Source organism: Bombina bombina, chromosome 4 (genome assembly GCF_027579735.1).
Source record: "Bombina bombina isolate aBomBom1 chromosome 4, aBomBom1.pri, whole genome shotgun sequence".
Classification (NCBI taxonomy): Eukaryota; Metazoa; Chordata; class Amphibia; order Anura; family Bombinatoridae; genus Bombina; species Bombina bombina.
In genome coordinates, this window is record NC_069502.1 from 992,391,905 (window position 1) to 992,402,475 (window position 10,571).

General features: G+C 34.7%; 1 protein-coding gene across 1 annotated transcript in view; it reads left to right on the plus strand.

Moving 5' to 3' along the window:
* Positions 1 to 7,983, plus strand: part of LOC128658145 (protocadherin Fat 4-like) — a 651,406-nt gene extending 643,423 nt beyond the window's left edge. The window contains exons 53-54 of the mRNA XM_053712644.1: positions 1,944 to 2,076; positions 7,640 to 7,983. Of these exons, the coding sequence (XP_053568619.1) occupies positions 1,944 to 2,076; positions 7,640 to 7,726 (220 nt within the window). The 3' untranslated portion in view covers positions 7,727 to 7,983. The remainder of the gene's footprint in view (positions 1 to 1,943; positions 2,077 to 7,639) is intronic.
* The last annotated feature ends 2,588 nt before the right edge of the window (positions 7,984 to 10,571 follow it).

A 10,571-nucleotide genomic window follows, 5' to 3' on the forward strand; every position in this document is an offset into this window, starting at 1 on the left:
TGGGTGCTGCCATCTTGGAGCTAAAGTATTCTCACAGCCTGTGACAAAAGCACTGCACCCTCACAGATCAGTAATATTGCCCTTTTTTTAATAGCCGTATCACTTGCTTGGAGTTACTGTGTATGATACATCATATGAGATTTACATTTTTCTTACACAGATTTACAGTTACACAAAATATATTTTAAAAAGCTCTCAACAGTAATATATAGCAATGCAGCAGTTGCAAAAATGTACAGCTTCTGCTCTTTATTATGCACTCTAACCTGAAGCACTTTATACAGTTGTCAAAAAGTTTACCACCTCAATGATATGTAAATGCACTTCATGTTAGAATCAAATTAAACAAATTTAACATAACCTTTTTTAAAAAAAAAAAAAAAAATAATAATAATACAACATTTAAATAGTGTTATTCTATTATTTATGCGTGGGAAAATATTTGGAGAACAAAAGTTATTAGTCATTCAATATTATATATCGAAAAAAAGCCTGCATTGTCATTTGCAACTTCTTTCTATGCTAGCCTAGGACTTAAAGGGACAGAAAACAAGTTGGGATAGAGACAAAATATAATAATATGTACTTTAATGACTTTATCTGCAAACAAAAAATGCATAGGGTTTATCTGCTGGAGCATGCCTAGAGGCTGTGAACTAAACACTGATAAGGGTGGGTGGAGTTGGCTGCTCCAGGTAGCTTAGCTATGTAATTCATTTTGCTTATTTTTGAAAATTATTTTAAAATGCTTGCCAGCAATTTGTAACCTTTTTTTTATGCAAACTATTTTTAATTAATTAGCCCTTTTAGGATATGCACATATCTCAACCTGCTTTATGTCCCTTTTAGGCTATGTCCAGCTATATCACTGATGATGTCATCAGTTATACTGTGTATGTTATCACCTATTACATCATCAGTAGCATCACTATATGCCAAACCCAATTTTCCTTGCACACCTCTCTCTTACCCACACTCTTATTCTTCCATTCAGCCCTCTATTCCTCAAACAGTAGCCTCCATTCATCCTCTTAACCTCTGCTCTCTACCCAATTACGTGACTCAGTCTCTTCTCATCTTCTCGCCCCCTCTATCTAACACTGACATTTTTAATTTTCCAAAGATAGCTGCATGTACCTACAGCCCTGAGGTACTATGAAAGCAGTAGGTCTTCTGTAATGAGCAAAAGGGCCTCTTCTAAAGTTGTGCTACTAGGTAGGTTGCCACAGTTATAGAACCTCAAATCCACTTTCTTCAGCAGATTCCAAGATAGTATCCTTAAAGGGACAGTACACTGTAAAATTGTTTTTATATTAATGTATTTTCAATGACATTGAAATGTATGAGCATAAAATGTATGAGAAATTGCTTTTTCAGGTTTATTTGTGTATATGAAGTAGCTGGCTTTGTGCTTTTAAACCACAGCCTATTACAATGAGTTGAGTTTCAGGTAATATCATGCCTCATTATGTTATCACTTTGTGTACACACACATTCTTCCTTATCTTATATTTGTCTGGAAAATCAAAGCTCAATACTTAGAGAGAACAATGGAAAATTAACATTTTATTACTTAACTATACTGCACCCCATTGGGAGTGTAATTTCTTCTGCTGGCTGTGTTTACTAAGGCTATTCAATAGCCTATACTCCAGTATACAAACTTTTACTTTAGGTATGGATACCACAGGCTAAATCAGCTATTTCATATGCCAAAATAGGGGTAAATGAGCTAATTGTAAACAATTTAATAAACACCAGCAGGTAAAATGGATAATTGGGAACAATTTAAAGGGGAGAAAGTTTTTGGGTGAACTGTCCTATTAAGCAGAATCATGCACATGCAATAATCTTTTTAATATGGATCAGAGTATAAACTGAGCAAACTTTTTGTTAATGGTTGTATGAGGGTTGTGATAAAGGGAAGCAATTTGTTTTTGCAGTGGTCATGAAACGAAGATCTCCCAACCTAAAGAAAACAAAGCGGAGGAAGAAAAAACAACTTCTAAAGAGGGAGAGAAAGAATATGATACGGTTGAGGCGTGGGAGTCATATGAGAGTGAAGACTCAGATACAGTAAGTGTTCATTTCCTTAAAGGGACACTGAAGCCAAAAAAAATTCTTTCGTGATTCAGATAGAGCATGCAATTTTAAGCAACTTTCTAATTTACTCCTATTATAAATTTTTCTTTGTTCTCTTGCTATCTTTATTTGAAAAAGAAGGCATCTAAGCTTTTTTTTTTTGGTTCAGAACTTTGGACAGCACTGTTTTATTGGTGGATGAATTTATCCACCAATCATCAAGAACAACCCAGGTTGTTTACCAAAAATGGGCCGGCATCTAAACTTATTTTCTTGCATTTAAAATAAAGATACCAAGAGAATGAAGGAAATTTGATAATAGGAGTAAATTAGCAAGTTGCTTAAAATGTCATGCTCTATCTGAATCACGAAAGAAAAAATTTGGGTGGAGTGTCCCTTTAAATACACACACTGCAATGGGTTAATATTATATGTACAGCAACCAGAATATGTATAGCTAGAAAATGGAAAGTGGGGGCTCCAGAATGGGGTGAGGTAATGATCAAAATTGAAGATGTTTATAATATGCTAGAATCAGCTGCATGGATACAAGGGACATCTGAGAGATTCCAAAACATGTGGATACACTGGATTTTAAATAAACAGAAATATGTAGGTACATACAGATCAACACTAAGTAACCAATAAGGCTTTTTTAGGGCAATTAAATTGGAGAGAATAGGAACTTTCTTAAATATAGATATAGCGTTCTAAAGAAATCTACAACATTGTCACTGCTCGACGGGAAAAGTTTAAAGTTAAAGGTTTTTCTTTGTATACAGTTATGAAGTTTAGGTTTAGGGAAATGGGATAAGAGGGGGGAGGGGGTGGAGAGGGAGTTAGGGAAGGGGGGAGAAAAATTGATGAAAATGATATAAACAGGGTGCTGAAAACTTTAATTGTTTTAAGAATACTAGGACATTGTAACCCAGCACACTGTTTTATTATGTTGTATTTGATGTGATCCATGACAATAAAAATTATTTCAACTAAATACACACACTGCAGAATACAAGAGACACACAAATGAGCAATTAGGACACTAAAATGCACATTTATTAAATGTTATAATAATGCAAACATAATATAATTTAAATAGATACCTTAATATAAATCTATCCTTACCACTGCATGTGTGGTATAAAGGGGTATTAACATTTTTGTTTTATTTTGTTGCATCTAAAAGGGGGCAATTTAAAATGTTTTGTTTTTATGCTTATGAGGCATGTCCCAGTACACCAATACAGAAGTGAGAGTTCTGCTAACTAGCCAATGAGTAATCTGTATATACAGGGAGTGCAGAATTATTAGGCAAGTTGTATTTTTGAGGATTAATTTTATTATTGAACAACAACCATGTTCTCAATGAACCCAAAAAACTAATTAATATCAAAGCTGAATAGTTTTGGAAGTAGTTTTTAGTTTGTTTTTAGTTATAGCTATTTTAGGGGGATATCTGTGTGTGCAGGTGACTATTACTGTGCATAATTATTAGGCAACTTAACAAAAAACAAATATATACCCATTTCAATTATTTATTTTTACCAGTGAAACCAATATAACATCTCATCATTCACAAATATACATTTCTGACATTCAAAAACAAAACAAAAACAAATCAGTGACCAATATAGCCACCTTTCTTTGCAAGGACACTCAAAAGCCTGCCATCCATGGATTCTGTCAGTGTTTTGATCTGTTCACCATCAACATTGCGTGCAGCAGCAACCACAGCCTCCCAGACACTGTTCAGAGAGGTGTACTGTTTTCCCTCCTTGTAAATCTCACATTTGATGATGGACGACAGGTTCTCAATGGGGTTCAGATCAGGTGAACAAGGAGGCCATGTCATTAGATTTTCTTCTTTTATACCCTTTCTTGCCAGCCACGCTGTGGAGTACTTGGACACGTGTGATGGAGCATTGTTTTGCATGAAAATCATGTTTTTCTTGAAGGATGCAGACTTCTTCCTGTACCACTGCTTGAAGAAGGTGTCTTCCAGAAACTGGCAGTAGGACTGGGAGTTGAGCTTGACTCCATCCTCAACCCGAAAAGGCCCCACAAGCTCATCTTTGATGATACCAGCCCAAACCAGCACTCCATCTCCACCTTGCTGGCGTCTGAGTCGGACTGGAGCTCTCTGCCCTTTACCAATCCAGCCACGGGCCCATCCATCTGGCCCATCAAGACTCACTCTCATTTCATCAGTCCATAAAACCTTAGAAAAATCAGTCTTGAGATATTTCTTGGCCCAGTCTTGACGTTTCAGCTTGTGTGTCTTGTTCAGTGGTGGTCGTCTTTCAGCCTTTCTTACCTTGGCCATGTCTCTGAGTATTGCACACCTTGTGCTTTTGGGCACTCCAGTGATGTTGCAGCTCTGAAATATGGCCAAACTGGTGGCAAGTGGCATCTTGGCTGCTGCACGCTTGACTTGTCTCATTTCATGGGCAGTTATTTTGCGCCTCGGTTTTTTCACACGCTTCTTGCGACCCTGTTGACTATTTTGAATGAAACGCTTGATTGTTCGATGATCACGCTTCAGAAGCTTTGCAATTTTAAGAGTGCTGCATCCCTCTGCAAGATATCTCACTATTTTTTACTTTTCTGAGCCTGTCAAGTCCTTCTTTTGACCCATTTTGCCAAAGGAAAGGAAGTTGCCTAATAATTATGCACACCTGATATAGGGTGTTGATGTCATTAGACCACACCCCTTCTCATTACAGAGATGCACATCACCTAATATGCTTAATTGGTAGTAGGCTTTCGAGCCTATACAGCTTGGAGTAAGACAACATGCATAAAGAGGATGATGTGGTCAAAATACTCATTTGCCTAATAATTCTGCACTCCCTGTAAAGTTCAGTTGTACACAGTCACTTCCTGTTAGCATCAAAATAAATAGTTTAAACATATTTTTTTTATTAATAAATATATTTTTAACATGCACTTGTTATTTCATATGTTAAGCAGACATTTTTAGTGTATCCTGTTTCTTTAATATCAAAAAGGGAACCAGTAAAAAATGGTACATAGCCACGTCACAAGCTCACCTCCTCAAGTGGAATTACTATTCTGTAGATCCCAGTGAAGACAGCACCATCAAAGGACAGAAATAAACATAATCCAAATCTTTATAATAAAGCTCTCACTTTATAGCTGTATTCTTCATTCACTACTAACCTAAACTTATATTTTATGGCTACATTTGTCTAACAGAAGGGCAATTAAAATTTAAATACACCCTAGGTACTTAGTAACTTCTAGTCTTTGTTTTTCTTAAACTCCTGTTAGTATATGCTAGATTTACAATATAATTTATTATTATATCAACAGTACTCTCCAGTAAAATGTTGGAGAACTTATCTTAGCAGTTGCCAACCAATTATAAATGTATTTACGTAACAATATATCTATAAAAATCAATATTCAATCATTTTGTTCTTGATTAGTTATCTTTATAGACACCTTGAAATATATTTATGTAAAAACTAGATTATGAATCAATTATACATGCTTATTCTGTTACACTTTTCTATACAAAACAGATCATAAAAATATATCTCTGAAAATTAACCTTACAATAAATTGCTTATTATTTACCACAAATGAGGATACCAGAACAGTCTATAATTATCCAGCTTAGTTCACTCCAATATCAGAATTTGGACTATTAGCTTAACAATGCTTAATTAATAACTACCAGAGATTTAACCACAATAACCAATTTATGTACAGTTCTAAGAGGGTTCACAATAATAAAACTGACTTATAAATCTGGAGTGCAAAATCCTTTCTAGCAAATAAATTATTTAACACTAATATAATTATTTCTAAGCTACACTGGCCAATGGGATGTACATTTAAAATACAAAATACCCTTCACAGTTACAATCTAACTATAGCTATAGAATATCTTTGATTTAAATACTAAATGTACTTAACAATTGCATATACTTTGCCAACTCCAGGTGAGGGTCCAATATCCAAATAGGCATATTGTCATATTTTTTAGGGGAATTATGCACACTTGGAAGAGAATTAATCCTTATAATCTCTTATCCACAAAGAGTGTCCCAACGAATTTGTCATACAGAAAACTTTGTTCACACACTCTTGTCTCTCTGTAAGCAAAAATGGCACCAAGAAAAAGTTCCAGCAGAAAAAGCCCCATTCTCTCTGTGCAAGGAGTTTTTGTCTGAGACTAAACTCCTCCCTATTTCTTAATCATTCAATAGGCTTGGATATGCCCTAACGGAGCTTGTCCCTCTGATAGGCCCTTTGAAGCTGAACATCTCATTGGCTTACTGGGAATGTATGGGTTATAACAGTCAACCCGTTTGGCTGTTAAACCAGTTTTAGTCTATTAGGGGGAAGCAGACATAGAAATGCAGTTTCATTATCAATACTGCTAACAGTTTACTATATATATTTAATTTTTTTAAATGTATATTTAATTAATTCTTGCATCAGCAGACAAATATGTCCAATATGTATGGGACTTTTAAAAAACTATATAATCTGAGTATTTTCATACTAAACATGAGTATACTACTTATATGACACTTAAAAGGATATTAATACTTTCAGCATGGATCTAATTAATATTTTCTCAGTTTACAATTTCCATCTTATCACATACATACCTTGTGAGTGGCAGTCTGATGTAATTTCATATAGCTATACTTACATTTGATTATTATCCCATATCAATATAAATATTGCATATCTGTGGATATTATTTTAATATTTAGTATATACACTATATGATATGATTCAGGGCACACATTATATAGGCATTCATATATTAGTATCTACTAGTCATATCTGAAACCTATTCTTTCTGTGAAAAACAATCACAAGACAGGGGCGCCTCCTAGTGTAATATAGTAGAGACAAGGTGGTATTAGCAGAAACAAATGAATGCTCACAAATGGAGCAGCACCCAATTGTGCTAAGTAAAACAGACTGGGATCTTGCAGTGTCCCAGCTCACTGGCCCAGCATGAGTACCGGTATCCCAGGTGTCCTCAATGGGTGAATAAAGCTCATTCTCTCAGATAAAATTGTAGTATCACAATTTAATATAAAACTTAAAAACAGATGTCAAATAAATGACTATGATATTAAAAACACAGTAAGCAACGCATTTCTCAGATCTCTGTTTCATCAGGCTTCTCAATTTCAGAGTTAAAAGCCATTGTCCGTTCTTTCACAGGCCTAGAAAATGAAATGCTAATTTTAGTTTCCATTCAGTACACAATCTTAGTACATTTTAAACTACTACGTCTTCTAAAGATTAGTTTATGCATTGGTTGGTGATTTACAGCAGGGTGCAAATTAGTAATTATAGGTAAAGTTCTTTTAAACTTAAGTTTATATATTTTCCCAATAAAATAGGGGTTCTCTGGTGTAGAAAATGCATAAGGTTTGTATATTTTAGTCACACATATTGCTGTGTAATTGTTAAACTGTAATTCTGCTTAAAACTAAAGTGTACAGACTTAAAAAATTATTTTTTCAATTCTCACCCTTTATTATTAATATTTTCTTTTTTCCAGGCCCCTAAGGAAAGCGGTAAACCGGAAACCCCAATAACTGCTCCAACAGCCAAGACTGAGAAAAAGGATAACCATTCCCAAAAATAAAATTGCTTAATGAAAAAACTTCTGTAACAGTTACCTATTTTCTACCAAATCTAAAAGCATGCTGCTCCTGCTGTAGACCTTTATTAGTGTAAAGATACTTCTGAAATGAAGATGAGAGGTGCTGTTGAAAAGAAACATTGTGTTATGAACAATATTGGGATTATTTTCTTTCTCACATTAAGATATTAAAATAAATGTGTATTTCAAAATGATACAAAGTGACAATGACTAATAAATGTCAGAACTCAGTGTTAAAAGTTTTGTCAGTTGGTGTTTCAGCACATCTGACTGCAAGTTTGACTTCTCAGATGCCTTTCTTACTATCACTTTTATCTTTCACTATTTCATTTCCAGAATGAATCTGTGACTGACATTTGAATAGTCAGATATTTTCCCTATGTAAGCGTGTCTGCATGTTTGACAAACACAAAATGATAGATACTTATACAGTGACCACAAACTCTTATAAAATGCACTGAATAACAAACATGTAACAGTGAAGCTCAAGCACAGTTCATTGTTAACTGGAATGGCGGCGCCTCACTCTTCAGGGCTCAGGAAGGATCTCGGCTTCCAGCAAATATCGAAAAAGGAAACCTAGCATAGTGTAATACCTTCAAGCAAAGTGAATACCGGGAGGATAAATGATAAGTAAATGTATTTGTCCTAACAAGTAAACAAAAAAAGTTTCACCTTGGCGAACTGATTTTCAAATAGCAGCTGTTTAATAAAAATATATATAAATTAAATAAATAGCTAAAATCAGTGAGCTCTATGCATTTGTGTGGTGAACCTGCCTTTATAAACACAGAAAGTACATGAGATAAAAATGAGCTCCTGTACATATCAATAAATCACTGTGCAGTATGTAGGAGAGCCAGGGTTCTGAAATCCATTGAATCCACCCTAGCCTCTGTCAGTGCAGTGGAAAAACTGCAATTTTCAGATTTTAATCACAGGAAAGTGAATAATGTCTTCAATTTCCAAACTAGGCTAAAGTTTAATAAGCTGTATGAAAAAAAACCTACAAAAACTGTTATAGGTTCCTAGAAAAAGATCATATTACTAAATCAGCCTCTTCCTTAATGGATACTTATTTTAAGGATAAAAAGCCATTATTTGCTCATCAGACTGTTGTTTGGAGTCATAAAGCCAAAAAAAATAAGAGAATACATTTAAGTGCACTTTTCTATTCCAATACCTCTTATATTACCCCAATAACAACAAGATCTCAATTCTCAAAAACTTTTTACTGAGCATTATATTGTAAATTAAGTATCTCTCCTTAACATAAAGCATGTTAGTAAACTCCACTTAGTGAGATACATGTTTCTTAAGGTAACAATTGATTATAAAATAATCTGAGGGGCCTCATAATTTTGACAAAGCTTCTTATAGAATTTTCACCAGACACAAGCGCTTTAGAGAAACGGGCCCTTAGTCTGCCATTTTAAGTCCATAATTTATTTTGGAAGCAGTGGTGGGCACATGTGTGTGTGTCCCTTTTTTTGGAAAGGTATTATGAGACCTTAAAGACAGTCTACTGCACAATTTTCTTCTTTTTGAGGTGTTGGGTAGACATTGTAACAGATTTGCAGGTTTTGTAGAGTGGATATCAAACACAATTCAATCCTGTGAACCATTTCTTCAAGTCTCCTCTGCTAATTTAAAAATCAATCCAAAACATTCCTGAAGAGTTTGTAACAGCTTTGAATCCAGGTTGCTAACATTTACCAAAATAGAAGTTCTTGGCAAATGATTAGATCCCTCCACAGGTTTATTTTTGTGCACAACCTATGTATGGAGTATGTGCTTACTATAATTTGCAGACTTCACCTCAAGTATTTACAGCATATATAAAAGATGCATATCTGCATCTCCCAGCTGTTGTCTTTATTTTTTAGTAGATGACTATGTGTCTATTGTGTTCACCATTGACCAATCTAACTGTGAAAGGTCTTCCATGTTTTCCATTATTTAGATAATATCCGTATTATGGTTCTCATAGAAAAACAAAATTCATGCTTACATGATTCATGCATTTCAAAAGACATCCTATCATAGCAGAGCTTTAAATCCCTTTTCACTTACCCTGAATCCTCAACCATAAATATAGTCAGGTAGACTGAAGAAATAGAAAAGTCGGAAAGATAAAATGGGGCAAAAGAAGTGTAAAACAAGTACCGGGCATCAACTGAACCAAAAGAAAGGGCGTGGATTGTGGACTCTCACCATCATGGAAGAAATTAATTTATCAGGTAAGCATAATTTTGTTTTCTTTCATCTGATGGTGAGAGTCCACAAGTTATTACATATGGGAATTTATACACAAGCAGTGAAGCCCACAAGTATAACATGAAATGGGGGGGGGCGCAGCCCACTCACTCTTCTGAGGCTGCTTTTGACAGAAAGTTCTAACACATCAAAGTGATTAAGCTTTGAAAAAGTGTACAAAGAAGACAGAGTAGCTGCCTTGCAAATCTGATCAGTAGAAGCCTCATTACAAAGGGACCAAGAAGTGGCAACTGCTGCAAAATATACTTTATGACATTGTAGGTTTAAACTGTGCATAGGCTCAAAAGAAGTTTGAAGAATCCTCCAAAAAAAAAAAATATTTCAAGGAGGAGAAATGTAATGAATAATTATGAACAGGGTCTGAAAATCTGATCCTTAAAGGGACATTAAACCCAATATTTTCGTTTCTTTCATGATTCAGATAGAGAATACAATTTTAAACAACTTTCCAATTTATTTCAATAATCTAATTTGCTTAATTCTCTTTAAATGCTTTGTTGAAGAAGCAGCCATGCACTACTGGGAGGGAGCTAGCTGAACACATTGGGTA